The sequence below is a fragment of the Meleagris gallopavo genome, chromosome 16, assembly GCF_905368555.1.
Source record: "Meleagris gallopavo chromosome 16, MGAL_WU_HG_1.1, whole genome shotgun sequence".
Classification (NCBI taxonomy): domain Eukaryota; kingdom Metazoa; phylum Chordata; class Aves; order Galliformes; family Phasianidae; genus Meleagris; species Meleagris gallopavo.
Window position 1 is genome coordinate 75,583 of NC_139419.1, and position 26,219 is coordinate 101,801.

A 26,219-nucleotide genomic window follows, 5' to 3' on the forward strand; every position below is an offset into this window, starting at 1 on the left:
TAGATGAGTTACGGAAATGCTAAGAGATGTTATCTACTAGCACTTAAACCCACCAGATAATTTTTCATTTTGATAATAAATACTAATTCCAGCCTAAATATAATGAAGTTTTACAAATCCTCACTAAGTTTACTGTGAAGAGAAAAATTCCACTGGAGCATCACATAAGTCTTGAAATGCATTTGAACAACAACAACAAAAAAAAATTAAGAGGTCTAGCAATTTAGGAATTACATATTCTCCACTAATAGTAGTAAATTTTAAATTTACGACCTTGCTTCAAGAAAGAAATACAAGACTTGTAGAAATCTTAAATTAATCCAGAATAAGAACAAGAGTAATTTTCCTTGGTTTTTAATTTCTTAATTCCTTATTTCTTAAACTAACGATGGTTTTGGTTAACTTAATAGGGGGGGAAAAAAGGTACTTTTAAACTCTGATCTACAAAAAAAAAAAAAAGCCCAGAGATTTGCAGACATAATAAAATTTATTTCAATTCCATGCATTACGGTAGCTACAAGTGTACTCATATGAAACTGAAGGACAATAACTTCTTCTGTCCATACAATGTAGCTGTAAGTGAAATGAATGGGAATTCCACAGTTACAAAGAAACAAAACAAAAAAACAATCAAAAAAAAAAAAAAAAACCCAAAAAAACAACAAAAAAAAACCCCAAACCAAAAAACCCCAAAAGGGTATATCTGTTTCAGTTCTGAGTTCTGTAAATTCAGATACAGTCACTTGACAGTGAACTTTTGGGAGAAGGGGTGGGCTTGTCACGATTATACAACTGAAAGTGTTCAAGGCCTTCTGAAGAAGCTCTGAATATACCTTTTACTACTTCCTACTAATACTCTGGAAAATTAAAAAAAAAAAAAAAAAAAAAATCAGCTTTCATCCTGATCATTAGAATCAGGATAGCAATTGTAGACAGTCCACTTTAACAGTGCAGCTGAATAGGGTTTAATTCTGCAGCTCCTTCAGGTTGTACTGAGAGTAAGATTTATGCTGAACCAGTTTCACTTCTAATTTCCCAGGAAAACAGTCACCTGTCCTTACTTTGCTTTTTGATATGCAAAAGTTTACAGACTATGATTGACTCTGACCCTCCTATATTTCAGTATGTGCAAACTCTTGGGGATGTAAATAGTTTTTCTCCCTCAGAACTTTAAAACAGAAAGGAATATCCAGCCCTGTAAATTAAAGACAGGACAAACTGAATAACTTACATAACTGGCACATTTTAATTGACCGTGTTCTCCCACAAAATGCAGCTCTTACAAATATTAGTAGGCACTACTGCCACCAGTTTTTATTTTTGCAATTTCACTGATTTACCGGTTGTTGCAATTCTCTGCAGATAAGAATTTTAAAATGCTGGATTTTTATAAAGACAATATGTAGTTCTAGTCTGCAAAATTGACTGTGTGTCTAATAGTGATGTTAAGTCAACCTAAGTTTGCTGGAAATATTAATAATGTAAAACTAATCAAGGTGCACATTAGCACAAATGTTTTTAATTTTAAATATGCACTGAGCAAAGGAAAGGGGCAAAACAAATTATTTAATTACAAACTTGGTCGAGTGCCTAATTGCCTCATTTAAAACTGTGCGTGTGGGGAGGCTGAGAAGTTTAGAAAAATCCAAGTAACCAAGTATCTAGGTTACTGGACAGTTAAAAAGCTAATGCAACTGTCTGGATAAAAAACATTATTCAAAAGCAATTCAAATACTGAAAAAGATTTCAAATTGAATAGTTTTTATTAACATGGTAGTCATCTTTGTAACATGTGCACACACACTCGCACACTCTGAATTATCTGCCTGGAAAAAAAAAGAAAGTCTCTATATGTCAGGGGAAATTAAACATTAAAAATCCGTTAGAATTTCATAATTATAGGCAATTATGTCCACATGACTACAAAGCTATTGCCGAATCTTTCCAAGGAAGCAGAATTTCAGAGAAAAAAAATTTTGGGGGGGAAATTCAGTGGCATAGCAGAGCTCTCAATATGAGAAAGCTGACATAATGTGGACCTTTGCTGTGAAATTTGTCTTTGCAAAATATGGGGAGAAGTTTATCAATGGGCAGAAAATAAGAAGGCGGTGTGAAGTAGGCTTTTGCAGAGTCGATTTTCCTCACAGTATTACGCGGGGGTCATTGAGAAAAATGCTTAGTCCTTCTCTGGAACCAGTTTCAGAACTTTTCCGATTGCAATGGTCTTACCTAAGCCAAGGAAACAAACAATACAGTTACACACATTGTGGAAAAAAATATGCACAGTCTCTTAAGAACACAAAAGCTTTTCCCAGAAACACAGGCTGTCCAGTGTACTAGAAATAATATAGATAATAAATTTCTGTGTTGTATGATGAAAGCACCAGTATATTTTAAAAGTACAATAAAAGTAAATAGAAATAATAAAACCTGTTGTTTTCATATTAGAGTATACATTACAGATCGTGGAAAGTGTGCTCTGTATTCTGTTAAGTAGAATGCAAAGCTGAATCCTTCTGCCGGATCTGTTTATTTCTTTTAAAGATAACAGTTGTATCTTTTTGGACTCTCAGTATAGACACTACGGTATTTGTATCCTGGGTAGACATTCCAGGATGCATTAGGAGAACAGTGCTCATAGTTCCTCCAATTCAGCCCTTTATCTCAATAGCACACCTTTTTGAAAATTATTCCTCTAACATGAAACGTACTAAATTCTAGCAAGAACTTCAACCAACAATTTTTATTTACTTTCTGCTGTTACACAGACACAATAATTTCAACTAGATGTTGGCATTCTAATGCTTCATTGTCATGCACAGTCTATTTGAAATAACGGTATTTTTGCAGCACTCTTACCCTCATCTCTTAAGGTAAAGCGACCCATCTGAGGGAAATCTTTGAATGTCTCAAGGCAGATAGTTCCTGCTGTCCTTAAACGGGCAATGCATACTTGATCTTGTTTCACAAAGCGAGGCCGTGTCTTACTTTTTTCTCCTGTTTTTTTGTCCACCAAGCAGATTAAGGCCTGTAAAAGAGGAAATAATATTTATTATTATTAATAGCTGTGAATGCTAAAGCAGTGGTTATTTCTTTTAAGACTTACTGCATAAAATAATCCATCTTCACTGACCACACTTTTCAGAAGATCTATGCTAACAGCTACAGCCATTTTTGGAACTTTGTTTTATTAGTCGCTCTAGAGAACTCTTCACCCCAGCAAGTACATTGACTAGATTCATATAACAACTTACTGTTATCTCAACTTCTTCAATACAAGTGTGGATGTGCAGCACAGCATTGTAACCTGGGCAGATAATGGATTTGTGCTCAATTATCACTATCTGTAAGAAAAAAAAAAAAAGTTCATTTCTCCTTTTTTTCCCCCAATCATAATAGAGCAGAGAAGAACCAAATAAAACTATTAAAATGTAATTCAACACACAAGCATAACATCTTTGTTAGATGAAGACTTGGAGATGACTAAGTTGTTTCTAACTGAAGAATTGTTTTGACAAGATCTTGCTTTCTAGGTTATAGGTGTATCAAACTTAACTGAGAAGTTACATTCAAAACAAACAACATTTTTTAAACTCAGACTGACGATGTCATAATAGGCTTGTACATTATTGTCAGTTATTTTAGAGATACGATAATAAATGATAAGTCTCAAATGAAACTTAAAACTGCTAAAAATTAGGTTTGGTTGAACAGGCAAAATATTTTGATGCTTTTTACCCACTTACATGGCAATCAAATGTTATTTTTTTCTACCTGGGCATCAAACGTGCGTCCAGAATGACACAGGTTGTTGGAATCACAGAGAATAAATCCTGGCAGGATCTCTTCCTCTTCAATCCCTTTCAGTCTGATCTTTAAGTTTTCACCAGGGGCTACTGAATCAGTTTCTACATCATCAGAAAGGATTCCAAGAACTTCCACGTTGTGCTTTAGGCAAAAAAATGCAGTTTTCTATTATGAATATTTTAGTCTGGTACAAAATCATTTCAGTATAACAAGATTTCAATAAATAAACTCGTTATCATTTAATTCCATTGTATTCAGTTCTGTAAGCTTCAGAAAACAAAACATTTGAGTGATGAATTATTAGAATTCAAAGAGTGTATTTATTCAAAAAGATTTTATTTCATGTAATTCTATATCATATGTGTTCAATAGAAAGAAAGCGGATTTTTTTTAAAATCTACTATGTCTCAAAGTAAAATTAGTTCAAAAATTTACTAAGATATGAGAGGGACAATAGATGCATACTGTCAACTAAGGAGAATGCAACCTACATTGTTGTACAGAGTTATTACATTCCAAATGAAATAGCTTGAATATGAATGTGATCCATGAAATCCTTCATAACCAGAATTCTACAAGATCTATTTTTATCATCTTCTCCAAAAACAGATGCAGGAACGCTCTAAGAAGAAATCAAAATTTATTTCCTTGATCTTTCTATATACTGTAATGTCTCTTCTGATTTTGTATCTTTCTGTGTTACTAGCCAACATAAAACACAGGAGCTTTTTCAGAAAAAGTTCCTGAAGCTTAGGTTAAATACTCATTAACTGCAAAAGCAATTAATAAAAGAAGAATGTCATTAAAAACACTGGATATTTCCTGAATAAAAATTCTGTAATAGTTTGGTTAAACGCATTTAGAACTTCTTATTTTCTCCTACTCAACTCCAAAATAACAAGCAGTTTTATAAAAAGCTGTTGTCTGTTAAGTGACCTTAAGAAAGCTTAAGTGATCTTAAGTAATCTTATGGAAGCTGACATACTTTGATTAAGAAATACCAGCTTTCAATTAGCTATAGATGTGGTGTACATTTGAGCATCAAGACATTTTCTAGCCAACTACCTCAGTGTAAGAACTGGAAAAAGTGCCGGGTTAAATCAAGATGACAAACAGTTAAGAGCAAAATTTCACTTTTTTCTTTGTAAGAAGGGAAGGAAAGGGAAGGGAAGTAAGGTTTGATAAGGGAAGCAAACAACCATTAGTTGAGTACACTATACTTGTCTTCTCTATCTCCCAAACTATATTTTCAAATTCTTTATTTTTATATTCTCTTCAGGGCAACAAAATGATTTCAAATAGCAATTTTACATTAAGTAACAGCAGCCTACCTGCACAACCTACTCTTAACTAGAGCCATCCTTAGGTCTTTTGTGGGCCCTCTAATAAATGCAACACAAAACACTTTAAATAAACTGCTGGTTTGTAGCACTAGTGTTTTAGTTTACAAAAGAGATATAATGTGAGCTATGAATGCTAAGGAATTACATGACATGCATACATGTATGCGTATATACACCTAGGAACGTCAGTTGTTACTTGAGTCCTTAGTTCTTCTAAACTGAATAGAAATTGTTCTGATTTAAAGTAGTAAATATATTTAAGAATCAAGCTGTTTTCAGAGTAGAAATATTTTCTAAATACCTAAACCTTCCCATACCTTGTTTGGCATCATCACAAGCTGCTGTCCTTTGCAAATTGAGCCTGATTCCAGCTTTCCAAGGACCACAGTGCCCATATCCTTCATGAAAATAAATTATTACATTAAAAATTAAAAACATTTCTTTCCTCAAGAATCTGCTTTATCATACTTAGAAAAATATAATTACTTAACCCTATGAAGTTATAAAGCACAACAATACTTGATGTTTTGGAAACTGTTCTCATGAAACATTACAGATTAAGAGTTTTAATGTCAGTGACTTACTTCCCCTGTCATTATTCCACAGTTGGAAACTGAAACATATCAAAGACAAAACAATACCCTCTAGAAAAACAATAGTCAATTTACTGCTTTCTGAAAATAAACCACTTATCTTTTCAATACTATCATTTTAATTTGTACCTTATATTTGTCCACTATTGGCAGCCTGATTGGTCCATCAGCTGAACGGTTGAAGTTTGGCAAGTTATCCAGATATGGAATAAATGGTAATCCACTAAAAGCAGAAGGCATTAGTTTTAATTATACAAGCACCCATCTATTTAAAAAGAGTGAATAAATGCAGTTTCACAAAGGGAAATATTTTCATATGTTATTGTTATCGCTGTGTCCTCTAATAGATAGCTGTATCCATCATAACATCCCATTAGTGTTCACATTACCCAAGCTAACACTTTATACCTAGGATGTGCACATAGTTATGTCATATTTTAGGTATATTTTACACATTATTCCCTTGACAATCTTGCTAGATACACTTACTATGTTTTGAATATTCAAAACCCATCAGCTAGTTTCAAACATGATTTTTGTTAATGTTTTAACTGCTATGAAGAATAATGGAAAATATGATATCTAGTACTCCTACTTGTGGCTTGTCACTAATGATAATACAGTTTCAAGCAAACTTCACATCAAAACAATTACTCATCCTAGCAATGTGATCAATGCAGCATCACTGATAAATTGAAATGGTAAGGCGTTTAATTCCACAAAGGCAAAATTTAATAAATACTAATACTTTTACAGAATCTGCTAACTCCAACCTTCTATGGCTTTCATATTCAATTAATTACATGGGCTCTGTGTTCTTCCTGCCATACTCATATTTCCTCAAGTACTTCAGCCAATAATTCTTAAACACAGCTGTAATATGCCAAGCTATACTTCCAACTTTCATTGTAGCATTTACTTCTATTGAAATGTAACTAATATGCAAGCCATTGAATTTAAGATACATACATATACCAAGGACAGAATTCGGACTGTTCTTTAAGGTTTGCTCCAGTGAGTCCCGAGCAGGGCATGAAATGAATATCTTTCTTGGGATTAAAGCCAACTTTCTTCAAAAACGGGACCAGTTTCTCTTTACATTCCTCGTATCTATTGAAATGAGCAGTACATCAAGATAAACTTGAATTTTTCAGACATGACATAATAGCGTGCTTAACAACAACAACAAAATCAGCCTTATTTAAATTCTCAGCAGTTATTTTGTAAGTAGCAAAACTAATAAATCTCAGTGGGCTAATTGCATTTTCTCCCCAATCTTTCAGTACAACTGAATAGAGCCTATTTCCCTTATTCGTCTGCTCCATAAAACATAACTAGTTTTCTCCCATTGACCAATTAACGGATGGATAAACAGCAACATATGCTAGATAAGCTTTTAAGCAAGAGGTACAGGCCAAGATACCAGGACAGACAAAGTAGACAGCTACTGAGATCATTCTGCAGGTTTTCATGCTATCGATGGCTTTCTTTCTTCCCATATTCTATATCATTTCACAAGACAATGCTGTTTTTCTCTATTAGACTTGTTCCCTTTGGTTTCTGCTGAATTCAGTAACGTCAAAAACTCTAGGAAGGTTGGGGCACAACCAACAGAGAACAATTGGCCTTGCCTTATTCAGTTAGTACACCACACTGATGTAAGGTTGCATAATCCCTCATAGCTTTCCTCAAAAACTTTCATGATTCTTGACAGCATGACAAGTTCTCTGACAGCTATTCTTATTGCAGGAAAAACTGTAACCTGTCACTACAAAAACATCTCTAGGGAAGGACTAAATTTTGCTTTTTTAGCAACCAGCTTAAGGGAGCAAGACAAAAGCCTTAGAAAGACCTAAGTTTTGACACTCAGGAAAATTAAAGCTCTGTAATAATATTTGAGCATTAAGACAGAAAATGACCCTTATTACTACAGTAAGTAATAACTTACTGTAACTTTCTTGTTATATTTACGTGGCCATCGCAAGACTCCCTTCCTCCTTTTCAGAATGCAGTCATGAATCACTTCATATATCACTTCATATATTATGTGCTCATTCAGATTAGCTTATAAAACAAAAACTCCAGACTACAGGGTAGATAAATAGAAGGTGAACAGGAAAATGCTGTTCTCACCAAACTTAAGCTAGGAGCTTAACAGACACATGGCCAAGCAATCAAGAACTGGCAAATTAAGCTACAGAAAGCAAAGTAATTCCTCTCAGGTTCAATATAAAGTTTCAAGGTTTCCAGAAAAAAAAAAAAATAGGACACAAAATAAGTTAAAGAATAGTTTATTTTGATATCTTCTGATGAAATTTTTATTTTTATTTTAATGTTAAACTCACCTTTCATTACTCCAGTTTACAGTTGGATCATCCATTTTATTAATAAGAACTATTAAATGTTTTACACCTGCTGTTTTTGCTAACATTGCATGTTCTCTCGTCTGTCCACCTTTTTCAAATCCAGTTTCAAACTCTCCTTTTCTTGCAGAAATAACCTAATTAAGAGTACATATTTTAATAATAAGCTCTACAGTTCTCTCAGTAGAACAACAGACAATGGATAATATTACCTTAATCCAAAATAACTTTGGTAGTCAAAATTGATAAAAGCTTGGAAAATATACTGGTATAACCTTAATATTATGCATCAGTTTCTGCTCTAATGTATATAAAAACCACACAGCAATTGTGAACTATTTTAAAAAGCTCTTCAGTTACTCCAAAAGATTCTTAAGATTTTTAAATTTTGGCTACTTTAGCCAACCAAATGAGTAAATAAAATAAGTCAAAAGCATAATTCCACAATACATCCAAAACAGAAGAGTCTAATTTGCCCTTACCAGCACTGCAAGATCAGCTTGAGAAGCTCCACCAATCATATTTGGAACAAAGCTCTTATGCCCAGGAGCATCTAGAATAGTGAAGTGTTTCTTCTCAGTTTCAAAGTAGGCACGACCTACTTCGACTGTTTTACCTTTGTCACGTTCTTCTTGGTTTGTGTCTAGGGCCCATGAAAGGTACCTACAAAAAAACAAATATTGTTTTTATACTAATTATTGCTTAAGTATGAACATTCGGTTATCATAAAATTTCTTTTTTCCTTAACAATTCTTAATCACACAAACACTACCAAACTAAAGCATTTTCAACACCAATAGTGACTTTTTTGGAATGTTATTTGAATTTTACTGCCCAGTGCTAGCTGTCCTACACATAAACCTGTGCAATTCTGAACAACAGTTTTCAATTCCTAAGTTCTCCAGGTATTATCTAACCTCAAATACTACAGCACTGAGCTTCCCTCAAGTTTGAAAAACAAACTTGTGTGGATCGAACACAAAACAATTCCCCTTTTGAACATAATTAACTGTTCTGACTTGCAAGTATTTATTTGCTTCAAAATTTAGCAGAAGTTGGCTGAAATAGATGTTGGAGTTAAGGTTAGACAAATGAACTGAAGAATAAACTGTCAAAAAGAGATCTTTATTTCAGGCTTTATGAAAAAATAAAAATAATAATAAAAAAATCGATGAACAGAAAAGAGAGAATCCAGTACTCAATAAGTAGTAATAATTGAACCACCTTAAAAACACAGATATTTTTAAGTGTTAACTGCAGCTTAGTTTAACTTTTCTATTGTCTGAATGATTTCTAAAGAGACAGTTGCTAACTCAGCTGAGCAGTAATCAAGAGATGGAACATCAGGGACTATGTAACTCACAGACATTATGTTCAGCTCAGTGGAGTCAGAGGATGCACTAGATATTGGGAATTACAGTTGTATAATTGTATAATCATGCTCTTCCCTAGGTAGAAGATAGTTTTTTTGTTACTGTAGTCTAGATAGTGAGCTAGATAGCATTTAGCTTGTAACAGTACACGATCTTATGCACTGTAATCATGCTGTTGTAAACCACGGCTGGAAGATTTCAGTCAAACTACAGGTCCAAGTTTTTCTCAGCTTACAGAAGTCAAACAGGAAACCAATGCATGGGTAGCTGGATAACAAAGCTTCTTTTGCACTTTTGTTTTTAAGAAAGGAAATATGTCTCTGAAATTTGAACTACACTGAAGTGTATTTATTTTTTAAATCATAAAGTAAAATTGCTCAAATTTCAAGACTCTCAACATACAAAACAAGATCTTTGATAATGACAGATGAGCAATATTATCTGTTGTATATCAGGATGTACTTTAAGGAAAAAAATAGCGTTCAATTGCTACTCTCTAAAAAAAAAAAAAGAAAAAAAAAAAAGAAAATCTGTGTCTAAGTTGCCCATCAATATTTAGGAATGTTCCTAAATATTCATTATCATGGCCAACTTCCCACAGAGGAAATTATGCTTGCTTGATAAAAAAAAAAAGTAACACACGTCACCCTTTCTACCCCTCTACCTCTCACATATAATACAGTTAATTCAGGTCAATGCCCACTCCTAGAAAGTTCCATTGCTGCTCACTTGCTAAGAATGTTTTTGGCTGCTGCTGTTCCAACTCCCCATTTTCCCTATGACAGCTAAAAATGAAAAGCTTCGAAGTAAAATCAATTTTCCAGGAGCTGTTTGACAGAGAACACAGGCTGCCATATGTGCTCCGTGTGTGTGTACAATAAACAAATGAAGAAAAACACACCATAAACAAGACCCCAAAATCTATACACGAGAGCATCGTCTTGCCTGGTAGAAACTTAAGAACACTAGACCTCATGTGCTCTCTCATTTTTCATACAAATAAATGTTAATGCCAGAACTATCCACTTGATCTCTTCCTGTATCTCCTACACTGACAACTTTGATCTCCATCTTTTAGATCCCTCTCTGCTGTTTACAGGTGAAAGACACAAATTGAATAAACACAAACAAGAGATGTTTGAGAAAAGCATCTGATTTGTATTCCTTTTACCAGGCATGGTTTTAAGATTTAAAAAAAAAAAAAAAAGAGAGAGAGAGAAAAAGGGGAAAAAAGCAGCAAAACCTGTTTCAATGTGAATTGCACTGTTCAACATAGCCCTGGATAAAGTAGTACTGGAAGAAAACAAGTGGTTCCTTCCCTCCCAATCCAAGCCCATTTCAGTAAGAAGCAAGTCCTATAGGAACAGAGATGAAAAAACTCATTTTCACAATGCAAAGAAAACAGCACGCTATTATCTTCAATCATTTTCATACCAGGTTTCTCTGTTTTTTTCTTTAGCTTCTCTTTCATATTTTTCAAGTGTTCTTTTATCAACCATTCCTGTCAAATACCTAAGAAGGGAGGAAAAGAAAAGTAATTTTACATAAACAGGAATGTAGTTCCAAGTAGTTAAATAGTTATACTATTCCTCCAGATTATTTTGAAGAATTGGATCAATCTCATGTGAATAGCAGTGGATTTTTTTCTCCAAAAGAGGCCACACAATTATTTGTAGGAAGTGCACCATCACTGCTTTATGACAGATAAATATTTTTTGTAAGCCTACTTGTAAAATGTTCTGCAGTAATAAGTTTTGAAAAGAAACTACATCTGATATTTATATATTGGAGATAGGGGTAACTAAGAAAAAGAATGAAGTGAAACATCTCTAAAATTTAAAGGAAAATATTTTTTGTCTCGTTCTTTCTACACATAGCAAGTCATCTATTATTTTAGCAGAGATCTTTCAGTTACCAAAACAGGTTAATGAGGAGCATACAGTTTTAAAACATCACAACACTCAGCTTTTTCATTCACATATTTCCAACTTATCTTCCAATAATGGTAATCTGCTTAGTTTACAACGGAAAAAAATCAGCAACAGTAAACAGAACATTAATGACTATCTTGGCAGGCACCCTTTTCCTTCCCAGTCCCCTACAACAAAGTGATGTTCTATAAAAATGAAAGACCACAGAAAAATTCCTACCAAAAAATCTAACAAAACAAACCCAACAAACCGTTCAGGAACGTAACACATTGGTAGGAGTGTTAAGAACAGAAATTTCCTCATACATCGAGAACAGACAATCAGATAATAAAATGCTAATTTGCTCTCGTATGAACTACAAGGTTAAATGTAACATGACAGCTCCAACATTCCAATTTTGTCAAAACAAAACAAGATGAAAATGCCAAGACAAAGACCTCTCTCTTATGCTGAGAAAATTATTTTAAAATTCTAGGAATACTTAGCATCAGCAGGACAGCATTTATTTCTTCATGCACCACATTCCATTTCTTGTTTTTGACAAACCATAAGATCGAGTTGCATTTATTTACTTATACCCCATAAAGTACTGCATTTTCTAGCCACTATTTTTAAAATAGACTTTAAAATTACCATTTTAATTTTACATTTTAAATCCAATTAAATGTGATTAAAATCAAATTAAATCAAGTTAAGCCTGCCAATGTTAACACAGGGAATAAGCACTTTTTCTTTTAATTCTCATGAAAAGGACAAAGTTAACAATCACAAGTAATTTAAGAAGCATAATGAAGAATAGTCACATTCTTAAAAAAAAAAATAAAAATCCATTGAGGGTCTTTTTCCCCATTTAATAACGCATGCTTTTGCAGTTGTTTCCATAAATTGAAACTCTTAAGGTTAGACCAGCTGAAATTAAAAAACCTTCAAAGACAATAAACAGAGTGATGCTTTATCATAAAAATATTAGTCCGATGATTAAATTCAGAAAGAATATAACTTATTTTACTTAATGCATTATAACTCACAAAACAGAATAGCAAATCTAAAAATTTCATTTGAGTTTCCTTACATTATTTGTCCTCCAATAGTTGACTTGCCAGCATCTTAAACAAAAACAAAACAAAACAAAAAAAAGTTAAGTCATTCTCAATTTAAAATAAAGTCCCAGGGGGAAAAAGAAAGCAATTATGAACAAAGTCATCTAATTTGCTTCCAAAGATACAATTCCTAGATTTAATCCAACTGATTTTTTGAAGCATCTCTCAGTTTCCCTTTTATCCATGAGTCAACTGTCAATTCATTTACATTAAATAAAAAAAATAATGCTTTAATACATATCAACATAGCATCATTTGTAACTAAAGAAAACTTAACAAAAGGGAACCAGCAAAAGCATGGGGTAAACACGGGTATGAAGCTCTTGCAAAACCACTTTCCTTGCTATCCTTCATTCTTTTACTAACTTCTAGAGGCCGCCCTTTATTTAAAATAGAGATGTACCCCTCTGACCCCTGCCTCACTTTTGTGCAACTCTGCTCTGAATTTACCTGAGGACTAAGTTACAACATTCAACACTCAAAGCGCTAAGAGATTATACATGTAAAAATATAGAACCCATGATTCAAGTCCTTTTGTACTTTTAATATCACAAGATTTTTCTGGAGCTTGTTGAAACTATTCAATTGGGATGTTATGCTACAGGTTTTAGGCTTGCATTAAGTTGATCTGTTGTTTATAGTTATATAATTTTTTATCTTCTGAAAAATAATTTCTGAATTAACAATTATTAATAGTAAGAACCTCCTGAGAACATTTATAACAGAAAAGAAGCATTGTTTTCTGATTCTGTCATTTGAGTCACTATCACAGATTTGTAACTTCGGCACTCAGAAGAGCAAGTATTTGAGAAATCACTGACACAGATGCCACTGTGTCCAAGAGAACACAGACAAGTCCATCCCTGTCACTCTTCCCCTGAAAGACCTGCTTTAAATTACTTTTTTCCAAAACATCATTATTAGGATGAATGCTCCTATTAACCACAAGGAAGGATGAATAGCTGCATCCCAAGAAAAAACAGAATTAATTTCTAATCTTTCCAGACAATACACAATACAATACATTACTTCCCATCCTTACAACTTACCGACATGCCCAATGAATACTACATTTACATGCTCTTTTTTAGGAGCACCTGGTGGTGCTACCACAGATTTCGGTTTTGGTATTTCCTCCTCCTCTTCCATCATTTCCTGAGTGCCTTCTTCCGAAGGTCCTGCATCCACTACTGGACCACTTCCTTGTTCTGCTTCACTTGTTTCTTTTTTATGTTCCCATGACTCTTCTGGGGACATCTCTGTCTCTCCATTTTCCACTAAAAATTAACCAAACAGATATACTCAACCAGATCAAGAAACTAAAAGGAATGACTACTGAGGCCCTATCCTCAACATGCAATCAAAAGATATCGATTGTCAAGTCTGATAACATCTTTTTATGTTGAAGAGGCAGATGCTCATTTCTGAAATAGTTATTACTAGAAGCTTTTGCACAATCTTATACGCTAACATCAGAAAACACAGGCAATTAAAAGATTTCTGTTTTAACAAAGCAAAAATTTTATGGAGGGAAAAAATTACCTGAAAATCAACACAGATATTCATGCTGGTTTGAATCCATAGAAAAATATGTTTAGAAAGAAAAAGGGAGGGATAATGGTTTAAGTTTTCTCAAAAGCCATAGAAATACAAGGAGAAATATACTATTTTCATGTTCTGATTATTCATATTACTAACATTTTTCATTAATTGCCATTTCATATGTTGCACTTCATATCCAAAATGACTTCTGAATAAAACGCTGCTTTTTCCAATGTAATCCAACTGCATCTGTCAATGCATACTTGTGGTCAGTTATCTCTTTGCTAATCTAAGCATAAAGACTTGATGAATATTAGTAAGGACCAAGGCACAAAGGCTCAGTAAAGTACTCTTCAATTTTGTTTGCAATGATTCAGCAAAAACAACAACAACAAAACATTTGTGGTTATTCTATAAACCCATTATAGTGAAATGAAACAACTTTCATCTTACCAACAGATTCTGAAATTTCCATGTTAACAGCAGCATTTGAACCTAGGGGAAAAAAAGGACTCATTAAGTATATGTGTTTATCACAACAATATCAAGAACATAGAATAATAGAGTAAACTAATAAATGTGTAGTTCAGACGCTTGGGCACTTCCCTATGCTATTTAACACAATCTTATTCAGTTTTAAAAGTTCTGCTTCATGCAACGTTTATGGCCTTCAAAAAACCAGTTGGACCTTATGTAATTTGCAGAGCCTGCTCTAACACTGTAAATAATCACTGGTAACAGCAGTGATGACAAAGAATGAATTTTAGAAAAAGATCATACATACATTCAAAAGTGAGATTCTTTGTTATACTCACGTTAAGTTGTATTTAATGGAGCTGCACTGTGCTGTCAGAACATAAAAATTACCTTCATAAGAGGCTGTCTGCTCCTCTGGAGAAGTCTCTACAGGTGAACCTGCGTAGAAAAAAAGTTTACTAAAGTACACTGGTGTAACCAATTTCCACACTTCTATATAAAGGACCGTTCTTTCAAGAAGTGTATTGAAAGACTACTTCCCCCCACCACCCAGCAGCACTAACTATAGTCTCCAGGCACTTCCAAAGAGTGCTCCTTCTAAGTTGTAAAAATAATATACCAGTTCAGAAAATAGTTCCTTATCCCTCAAAGACACACTAAAATAAAATTTTATTTTAAAGGAAGCAATTTCTCTATTCACAGTATTATACCCCATCCATCTTTTTGGGAACACTTGCTGGTTTAACTGTTAGTATCTAACTGATGTTTAAAAACATGAAAACCAGCTTGACTGTACCCAGCAAAACGCGTTAGCAGTGTCACAGTGTAGCGAAAGATTCTGCCAGCTTCACCTTACAAGCATACATATAATACTGTTCTGCCTCCTAAACGTTCCTCCTAAGCATCGAGTATAAGACTGAAACAAGCTAGGCAGAATAAATTATTAAGGTCTTCTGTAGAGTCATTAGATGATATATTCATACGCCTACTAAATTTGCCAGTCTTCGTAAATACTCCGATATGGCCACATTGCCTGGAGGGACCTGTCACCAGTTGTACGTATCAAAGGCAGAGGTACGTTTTCTGGGTAGATCATTCAACCTTCTCCTGCACTCAGTCATGCCAGTAAACCATATGCTGAGGTACAGCTAACTATTAAACATATAAGAGTGATATGGTCACATTAATAGTGCTACCACCTGATGTTTTTGGACATCATTCCACGCCATCAGTAGGTATTCTATAATTATCTCTAAAATCTTAATCTGTTTAATTTACTTCTGGTATAAATTCAAAATTCTTTGAAGGAAAGAAAAAAATCATTTTTTACTTCAGCCACATGCCAAATACCAAATTCATACCCTCTATTTAACTGTACCCATCAACTTCCCTTCAGTTCCACTATAAAAGCAGAGATCTTACGGCATTACTTGCTCTATATTCATAATGGGACCTAGTGAAAAAAAATCCCTTTAATAGAACAAAAACATGCAGAAAAGGACCTGATTCTAAACCTCTTTGCTTTAGCACTGTTTGTGCATTTGCTGCAGACTTCTATAAACTGGAGCAATGCTGAAAAACTGGAAGAGATCCAGATAACAAAGCTTGCAGGCAGGGTGAATGTGGGTCAGAGCATAACACCCAGTGAGCAGCAGCACAGAAAGGGCACAGCAACATAGAAGAAACCGTTCAGAACAAGGTTCCCTACACTCCTGTATTATATCGTTTATGATCTACATGCCAGAGTCCCAGTGCCACAGGATCAAAGCTTTAAAAGAATGATTTGGCACAGTAAGTAAAAGCAGAAGAGTAGACTATCTTGAGATTCTCTGCAAGAATTATTATTGCCATTTGAGAACCAGGAAAAATCAAAAATGTCCCACTTGAGCATGGTAAGCAGGTGGCACAGAACTTAAGTATGAACATAAGGCTAATTTTACATAAGCAGAACTACTTTCAATACAATGTCATTTCAGCAAGCCTCTGATTTTACTCCCAAAGTTTCTCCACAGTGAAAAACATGACAGTGTTTGTGTACTTGTTCACAAAGAGAAGATCTACAATTAGTTTAAAAAGGATGAGAACAGAGTTCATTCTCTTGAGGAGTAGCACTCCTGAAAGCATGTCCATCTGTTAATTTTCATAATCTAAGCAAACTAGAAAAATGAACATATTTTGTGAATGGATGCCATACAGCACTAACGCCACACAGCACAGGGACAAGACCTATTCTTCATTGCCACAGCCACTGATTAAATTCCGGTCACTTTAATACATAAAGTAGTAGATGTTTTACAAGAGGTCTCAGACTTACATAAGATACCTACTGCTCCTTCAAAGCAGGAAAGGAATACAAACTGCTCTCAAAGAATTCATTGTGAAGGAATTAAGTAAAATAGGACTAATCAATTTCAAAAAGAACAGGCATTAAGTGATGAAAAGAAACACCCTTCAGTAATTTCTTTCTTCTGCTAAGGAATTTCAGGTTAAGGCAGGTTATTCTAGGCATTGGTACATCGCAAACAAGGTTAGAAAAGAAAAATCTGAGTTCAAAGTTTCAGATTTGTCATTTGCTCTGTGTGGAAATGACCAAACGCCCCGAAGTATACTTTAAGACAAATCAGCCCCCAAGGAAGGGGTGCAGTTCTACTTCTTAAACAGCTGGGTTGCCACATTGCACTCTTCATCTTTGCATCAGCAGTATTGCACTTGTAACTACTGAGGCAAAGAAGCTGGGCTGATCAAAAACTGAACTACCCCCTGACCCAGCAGCTTTTGGATGCATCTGCTCTCTAAAGCAATTTATCAGCTGGTAAGTGAGCACTGCTGTTGCCACTCCAGAGCAGATAGAATAGCTCTCTCAGTAATTCAAGGAAAAACACTTGATCTTTAAGTTCTTAAACAGTCTAAGCGACATTTGGATCATGAGGGAGGGAGGGGACAGAGAATAATTTGGATCTAGTTGAAATAGGCCTACTACCTAGGAGTCAACACTGGTTTACTGCATGAGCAGACAACCAAACCCCACACAGTCCTGGCAGCAAAATGTTTTCAAACAAATTCAGAAGACTGAAGTAACCTTGCTCATTTCCCCTGGGCATAAAAGACATTGTAATACAATATCTTTAAAGATGAGGGAAACTGAGGAAAGTTCCAAGCAGCCCTTTGAACTTACCCCAACCTTTCCAATACACTCAAGTAGATATGCAAAGTTCTAAATTTTTGCATTTTCTGGAAGTCAGTGAAGTAACAACTTCTAAGGTTAATACAGTTTACTATTGTTATAAAAATATTCTATACAGCAAATGGAACACAAAGAAAATCTAACACTTTGTCATCGAGCTTAACAATTCTAGATTCTCATCTGTGAGCATAACTCTGGTAGGATTCTCATCACATTAGTTAGATTCAAAATGCAGTTTGTGTGAAATGTGGCTTCAAAGTCATTACATGTCTTAAATGATATGAAATTGAAAAGTTAAGTAATGCTTCAAATTCTTGGATTTACGTATGGCTAACAACTGAAGTTTTATGCAGCACCCTTTATACTCCAACCCTCCTCAAACTTTAAGTCAGGAACAACAGTTGCATTTCTTGTTCACCACCTTACAGGAGGTGAGCAGTTTATCTTTAGGCCTCTTGAAAAGACAAACTACTATGGCTCTGATTAAATCAATGCTGAAAGTAAAAGCATTGTAATTATCTACTGGTAGTCCAAAGTTGCATTTATCTATAGGTAGACCATTAGACTTCATGTAATTCAGTCTAGTCAGAATAAGGTTTAAAAAAAAAAAAAAAAAGGAAAAAGTTTTAACAATATTCACTGAATGCATGATCCCAAAAATGAGTTAAAAGTTGCGCTACCTTAAAAACAGGATGATTTGTGTCTTTAAATACAGCTGATGACCTCCAAAAAATCCTGTAAGAATTCACTTTGCCTACTTAATTCATATTGTATCCTACTACAGCTGATGCATTTGTTAAATACTACATCAGGTGGCGTACTCGCAAGCATTTTTGTTGTACAGTAGTCAAAGCTGCACAAGCAGATCCAATAAAATTGTCATTCAATCTTCAAAAATATTTTTTAAAGCTCTATCTAAACCAGAAAGTGAACAACTCTGAGAATTTCTGCTTCCTCTTTGCCAGAGCAAAAAATTAATTAATTGGCCTGGAAGGGTATGCGGCGCTAAAGGGCATGATTTAGCGATGGGACGTGGTAGGTCCAGTTGACAACGGGACTTACTTTGAAGATCCTTTCCAACATAGATGATTCTATAACTACAGTTCAAATACAGTCTTATAGGCAAATTTACATGCTAACCAGCAATGACAGCTCCATCTTTATCTGAACTGGAACATTCACCAGAAGTACAGAATAAGCAAATAGCTATCTCCACATAAGCAGATATTGTTCCGCGGTAACTGGTAAATCCTCAGAAGCAGTTACCTGAGCCACAGTGCAAACACCTTCATAGAATCTGCTATCATGGCTCAAAGAGAAGCTATAACTTGCTTCCATGCATAGCAGAACTCGGCTCTCAGACTTCTCTGTTGCAGAGAGAGTTAAGAATCCAGGCTGGTACTTTCAATACAGGGTCAATTAGATGGTTTGTACAACAGAACAAAGAGAGTGGAAAAACAAAGCAAATGCAGAAATAAAACACATAGAGACAAATTCAGTTTGAAAGAAGCCTTATCTACAAGTCTGAGACTATACAGCAGTTTTGTTGTTGCCTGTATTGGAACAACAAGTTCCTTCCCAGGAATTCCTGGAAGGCTAGAGATAAGAAACGCACCCACCTTATGAATCCCATCACCTTTTGTTTGTGATTTGAATACCTGAGTTCAACAGGTATTTACAAAACAGTCGTATCATTACAAAAACTTTCATGAATTACATTACAGATGTTTGTTCCCCTTTAAAAAAAAAAAAAAAAAAAAAGGAAAGGCTATTACACCACAGTAAAACTTAAAGGTCCAAATCAAACCTACAGAGCAGAAGAATCAGAATGAAAGAGATTCTTAGTTCTAAAAAAAAAAAAATAAAAAAAAAATAAACAACCCAAAAGATATTCTAAGAACAAGTTCTAAAGCTAAATGAAATAGTTCATATTCAATATTTTAAAATACACAGAAAGAAAAGATTTTCAGAAGTTCACTGTAAGTAATTCAGGCAGTCATTTTCTAAGTTCATTTACATCCGAAATTACTTTCTTCTCTTCTCCGACTTGCTTCATATGCTAAGACCCAGCTTGAGGAAGAGACAGTTTTGTCTAGCTTTTAAAATGAACCAATATAAGAGCAGTTTTAATAGTTTTAATATGACTTAGTAATATTCATTTAAAAATACCACTTGCTTTGTATTCATAGGATTTTATTACACACTAGCTTAGTAAAAGACCCACTTTTTTTCCTTCCTCAGTGAGGACACACACATTAAGTTTATCTTATACAAAACCAACATGCTTCTTCACAACTGAGTCTAAGAAAGCTTATGGTGATTTTAAGAAATACAGTGAAAAATAAGAGTTTCTTTACAGCCAAGTATCTGTGCTGAAACGACATAATGATTTCTGAGACAATCAGAAGAAAAAAAAAATCAAGCTCTCAATTAAACTACTTAATGTTTCCACTCTATATTTGAGATATATTCTTTCATGGATATATCTCAAAACCTGTAGGAACAGAAAAAAACCCCTGCATATCCCATGGATTTTTACCAAATTAAATTCAGGTCTTAAGATTTATGCACACAAGTCGCACATTTCAGTATTGAGTCACCTGTCCTAAGCAAACTTTTGTATTGAAATTGTATCAACTTCGCTTTCATACAAGCCTCTTCATCATACGCATCACTGACCAAACACTGTCAGTTTTATTCCTTCACAACAAAATCACCTTTTCGACTTAGCTTCAGGCAACTACATGTTGCTTGTATGTGTTGCATCATAAAACTGGAGAAAAACACAAGACTTAGTAAAACTGAACTTCTACTAGACTGCAAAAATTATTCCAAATTATTTCTGTATGCGCTTTGATAAAATAGCTAAGTTTTAAGATAACACGATGCTCTTCAATATGTTAAATCAGTAAGCTAGCTCGGGGTGCCAGAGACATGGCCAGCAGACCGCGCACAGATTCCAGGACAGTTCATCTAATCCACAGCCTGGCTCCTAGCAGTTTGCCTTTCACTGGAGTCATGCAAAGGCCACAAGCCTGGTGAGTTATTCCAACAGGAACAACGCAGTGCTGGCTACCTGCCTGCAGACAACTCAGATGTTGACAACCAACACCAGAGAGGCACCCTAACTGCACCACATACGTATACGATAGCTGGTAATCTTGCAAGGTAGTGCCAAGACATACAGCCTTTCTCATGCTGAAAGAGGCTATGCAGGTCAGCCATCAAAAGCAGCTGATAAAGGACACCAATGCTCTAAACAGTCAAATGATAACATAACTCAAGACCTTTTTTTTGATATATAACTTATACCATGTCTTAGTATTCACATGATAGCACTAGATTTCATTCATATAAACAGTTAAGGTTACAGTTACGACCTATGAACACTAGTGTCACCAGTTCCCTATATGTGAGGAAATTATCATCATATGGCTACTTATAAGCTGGTATGAGTAAGCCACATAAACTCATAACCCATTTAAAGCTAGCTCAATGAACTATTAGTTTTAGGGGAAAAAAAAAAAAAAAAAAAAAACTTTCTTAGTCCAACTCCTGGCTGCATACAGGACCTCTCAAAATCAAACCCTTATGTCTGAGAGCACTGTCCAAATATTCCTTGAACTATGGCAGCTTCGTACCAGGAATGCTGCCCGTTCCAGCACTTGACCACCTTCTCAGTGGGGAACCTCCTCCTAGAACACAGAATGGGGGGCAAAGCAAGACATCACCAATTTGGAAGTAATTCCACCCTACTCTGGAAATTACAGGCTTCAGATTGGAAGCAGAAGATACTATAGGTCCTTTGTTTCTGGTTTTAAGAAGGAGAAAAAAAAAAAAAAAAAAAGTATGAATGTTCCAGCTAGCTACAAAGTAAATAAAAATGAGAGCAGGGAAAACCAAAATGATAAATGCTACTAGGTATACACAGACTGGGAATGCCCAGCTGCTTGAATGTAACTATTTCAAGAGTAACTTTTGCAAATCCATATTTACATGTCTGAGGATATATAGGGTGTGAAACATTCTAAGAGGCATTGAATCTTTAACCAGGTATCTTTGCTCAAGACAGTAGGTGCAAGTTGTCTAAACTAGTCACTGCTAAATGCATTCAGAAATCTGCTTGCAGAGGTCAATATAACGTGTTAGAAGAAGCAGTAGCACTAGTGCTACCAAAAGGCACCATGTTATCCTTCCTTACACCAGCTGTTACATTATATACCTTTGTGCTCCTCCTATCGTTTTATCACTGACACCTCTTCCCTTGCACAAGTATTGCATACTGCACTGAACAATTTAGGTTGGAAGGGACTCTGGGAAATCTTCTAGTTCGCTCTTCTCGTTCAAGCAAAATCAGCAGCGAAGAGCAGAAAAGTGACATGTAAAAACTAACCAAGTATAGCCCAAGCAAGGGAGCTGCAATAGATTTTACCAGAAATCCCATATACATTCAAGTACTATGACAAAAACATAACCATAATAACGTAAGTTGATGCTGCATTTGCTCATGTTTCATTTGGATAAACTTTGTTTGGATTTCAGGTATGAGAAAATTAAAGTGTTAATAATTCAAGAGAGAAAAAAAAGTGTTGCAACTGTTCCTTCGTGACTTAATACAGAAACCAACAAAAATACAATAGTATTGATTTAAAACATTAATAAAATATACTAAGAATATGTCACAGAACAGCAAAGCTGCGAGGTGCATCTGTGATCAGGAACGTGTAGAGGCATTAACACAATCATACTGTCATTTTAACTATCATTAACTACCTTGGCTTAATTTAGTTGAGCTTGCTAGTCTAGCAAAACCTTTCCTAAAAGAAGCTTCCCCATAGAAGCGTAATTTGTTCTAGATGTTCTTGACGTGATTCACTGGAAGGCACTCTGTGCTATCTGTTGCAAACAAAATTTGGAAGCCTCTATTTCACATTTCACATGGAACTCCCAGAAAGATTTTAAGCAAATGAGTTCTGACACAATTTGATAAAAGCAGGTCCTCACAAATATAACATTTGAACATATTTTTAAAGATACGTTTCTTAAGTTCAGAAATTTAAACAATATACTCTTTTTGATTATAATCAAACAGTAATTCTAATCTGATTCTTAAACTATCTGCAAGCAAAAATTTCATTAGCAGTAAGCACTAGCACACGATTTGCTACCAAAAGAAAGCAGAGAAAAAAAAACAATTTGGATACAATAGGTATCAGAAGCTTCATAACTTTTAGGAAAGCAGCATCTCATTCCCTGAGTGGTTTATTTGAACATGATTTCAGTGCTCTAAACATACATAACAGGATTTTTAGATAAACTACTAAACTGTTACTGTTGTAAAAGCGAACATTGACATACAACTGCCAGATAAGTGAAATCAGTTCTGTGGAATTTCACTATATCCAATGCTAACACTGCACATTGATCTTGATCTACAACACCCTTTGAATTACAGAAGAAATATGACATCTCAACACAACTCAAAATCTCAGCAAGAGAAAGTTCTAAGGAGAAAAGAGTTACTGAAACTTAGGTTCAGGCCACTTAAGCTGACAAACAATTATCTAGATTCTTCTTAAGAGTTCAGATATGGGTCCTACTTAATTCAAAGAAGTATTTGTGCAGTCCTCAGTACAGGTAATAAATATTTTTTTACCCCACAGAGTAATAGAGAATGTATATTATGGAACACGTAATTGCCTACAGAAGCAAAAGCAAACTTGATTGCTGAAAAGTGACCTATGATTATACAGTAGTGCTGAATATGTTGTCCCAGTTTCTTTCCAGAGCCAGCTCCACCTAGTTCTCTTACTCAGGAAAGTAGTTGTTGTCTCTTTATACAACACACCTGCCAGGACAAGACTGTCAATTACTTTAGCTGAGTACATCATATCTGGGGAAAAAAAAAAAAAAGAAAAAAAAACATAGCAAATAGAGTACTCCAGTTAAGAAAAAACAATTTATCTTATTTATTAATGAGAGTAGAGAAGAACAGCAGATTTTTGTCTACTTAACTTCAGGAACACTCAAGTCTAATTATAGAAAACTAAAATTATGAACCTCAAAGAAGATACAGAAGCAAGTTGAATTCAAATCAGGTAGATCACAGCATTGATCTATATTGGAAATGTACTCTTCAACTAAGATAAAAAGAAAAGCTATCCTGATCACTCCAGATGACCAACAAGCTTTCAGTAAAGTCACCCTTAGCATCTGGAAAGACAGAAACTTACCATAAGCCCTTTAGGCAGCAAAAGAGGGGAGAAAATTAAAGCATGAAGAAATAAATTACAATGAACAGGTGAGGAAGAGTAGTTCAAATCCTATTAAAATGCTGGAAGTCTTAGGAAAAAAAGCTTTACAGAGTTTCTGAAGGGGAAAAAAAAAAAGTTCTCCTAACATTAAAAACTCCAAAAAAAGTTTTCAGTCAAAGCACTGATTACAAAGTTATAAAGATTTAGATGCAAAGTTGGCTAAAAAAAAAAAAAAACACACAAGAATTAAATATTACTTAAAGCTGAATCACATGTTTAGAACAGCCTCAAACTTCCTACTCTACCTCTACAGTGAGTCTTACACACCAGCGAAACTTAACACACACGTTTATTCTCAACAGGATCCAACAGTCCGTCCAAGGCGCTTCTTCGAAGCATGTTTTAACGCACTGACACGTTGTCTGCCCACATAGAACATGAGCTACATTTCTCAATACAGATCAGGAATGTTTAACAGCTGTAAGAAAACCCACAACCAATGTTTTCTCTAAAACAGAAAAGGGGTTAATGTAATGTAAATTTTAAAGGATCATATGTGAAAGTTACAGATCTCAGCTATCAACATCAGCTGAGTGTAGATCCCAGTGAGTGCCAGACTAACTCATGTAGTAAATCAGCACACAATGGATGACAAGCCATGATTAACACAAAATCATAATAAACACAATTTAACAAGTAGCAGTTTTAGTGAAACAAAACTACTGCAACAATATCTGAAATATGAGATTATTCCAAACTGTATCAGGAAGGATACAGAAAGATTCTACGGGAAAAAAAAAAAAACCAAAACCACAGAAAAGTGTTAAACTGCCATACTCAACCGGGTCACAAACTCCTTAGCTGTAAGTGTGACACTGATACATTGCCACAAAACTGACCAGCATGTCTGGCGTCTGGAAGAACCTTCAGTTTGGAGGTGGAAATTGAAAAGAAGCTCTCCTTAAATATCCCATATGTAAAGTAAACCTAGTATTAATGCTGTCTGCATAGTCCTTCAAAATTAAAAGCTGGGCAAATTACAAGTCCGTCCACTGACAGAGGCCAGACAGACAAAATTCCATTCTTTCTGAGCCGTTTATCAGCTTCACATTAGAATAAAGTTAGCTACTTGATGTGCTTTCAGAAAGACATTTAAAATATGCCTGAAACACTGGTGGCAGAAGCAGTGCCATTTTCCCAGTAACACTATGCATATTACCACCAAAGTCATCAATCACTGTCTCTAGAGGCTGAGGAAAATGACCGCTGTGTGGCTCATTCTCCCCACGGGTGACCCTTCACAAGCGAAGGCAGGCAGGACAAGGCAAGGGGCCCTGCGTACAGAGCGCAGCACCCGCACAAGGGCTCGGCCTCCCACAAGGTCCCCTCTACTGTACCACCGGCTCCTGCGAAACCCTCCCTAAGGCCCCACAGACTTTGGGGACGGGCGAGCGGCCACCACCAGCCCCTCCGCAGCAATGCTATCGCCCCTGCGGACGGACAGAGCCCCGTGACGCCCCTTGCGAAGCTCCTCTCCAGCGCGAGGTTCTCTCGCGGGCGAGACTTCCCCACCCCGGGCACTCCGGGCCTCGCGCTGCTTTCTGACCCCCGCCGGGCTGCGGGCCACCTCGCAGGCCAGCGCAGCGCGGCCCGGCTCCCTCACACCCCGGAGGCCCCGCGCCGCCCCTCGGCCCCGCGCAGCCCTTTCCTTCCTCCTCCGCACCGGACCCGGCAGCCGTCGCCCGAGCCCTTCCGACGCGGCCCCCATCACGGTGCCCACCCCGTCCTGCTCACCGTGGGGCGGCGGCAGGCCGGGCGGGGGCGACGGTGGCGGCAGGCCAGGCGCCGGTGCCCCTCTGAGGAAGGACGGCACGAACTCGGCAGCGTGGACGTTGGGCACGAAAGGTTTAGCGTTGACGTTCAGTTGCCGGCTGAACGCCGCCCCGAGCAGCTCCTGCTGGGCCTCGGCCTCCGCGGCCGGCGGGGCGGAACCTGGGCTGGCGCCGCTGCCCGTCTCGATGTCCGCCTGATCCCAGCAGTCAGGAGCCGAGTCGCTGCTGCTCCCACTGCCGCTCCCGTTCGCCTCCATTTTGTGGCTGCCCCACAAGCCTCTGCGGCCCTGAAGCGTCTCCCAGCGTCCGGGGTAAGAGGGAAGCCGGCGGCAGCACCGACTCAGCACTCGCTCCGCCGATTCCGCGTGCACTCCGCTGCCCCAACGCGCAGCTTAGTGTGGCCTCCCGGAGTTGCCGTAC

The 26,219-nt window shown here is 36.2% G+C and overlaps 1 protein-coding gene across 1 annotated transcript; it reads right to left on the reverse strand.

Moving 5' to 3' along the window:
- Positions 1-1,223: 1,223 nt before the first annotated feature.
- On the reverse strand, positions 1,224-26,218 carry GSPT1 (G1 to S phase transition 1). The gene is made up of 15 exons (XM_085237654.1): positions 25,762-26,218; positions 14,920-14,967; positions 14,506-14,547; positions 13,560-13,787; positions 12,483-12,516; positions 10,914-10,991; positions 8,589-8,769; positions 8,089-8,243; positions 6,713-6,853; positions 5,873-5,966; positions 5,468-5,548; positions 3,775-3,948; positions 3,255-3,344; positions 2,860-3,028; positions 1,224-2,229 (listed from the first exon to the last, which is right to left on the reverse strand). The coding sequence occupies exons 1-15, from the start codon at positions 26,054-26,056 to the stop codon at positions 2,177-2,179; spliced, it is 1,863 nt and encodes a 620-aa protein (XP_085093780.1). The 5' UTR covers positions 26,057-26,218; the 3' UTR covers positions 1,224-2,176.
- Between the last annotated feature and the right edge of the window lies 1 nt (position 26,219).

What these genes read in the sequence shown, in the direction of transcription:
- GSPT1 (XM_085237654.1), bottom strand. Translation starts at nt 26,056, where the DNA reads ATGGAGGCGAACGGGAGCGGCAGTGGGAGCAGCAGCGACTCGGCTCCT. An exon ending in AGTATTCATTGGGCATGTCG is followed by an intron (nt 12,517 to 13,559) that starts GTAAGTTGTAAG and finishes TTTTTGTTTAAG; the next exon opens with ATGCTGGCAAGTCAACTATT. An exon ending in GAATTCTGTCCTTGGTATAT is followed by an intron (nt 5,967 to 6,712) that starts GTATGTATCTTA and finishes TTCTGCTTTTAG; the next exon opens with TGGATTACCATTTATTCCAT.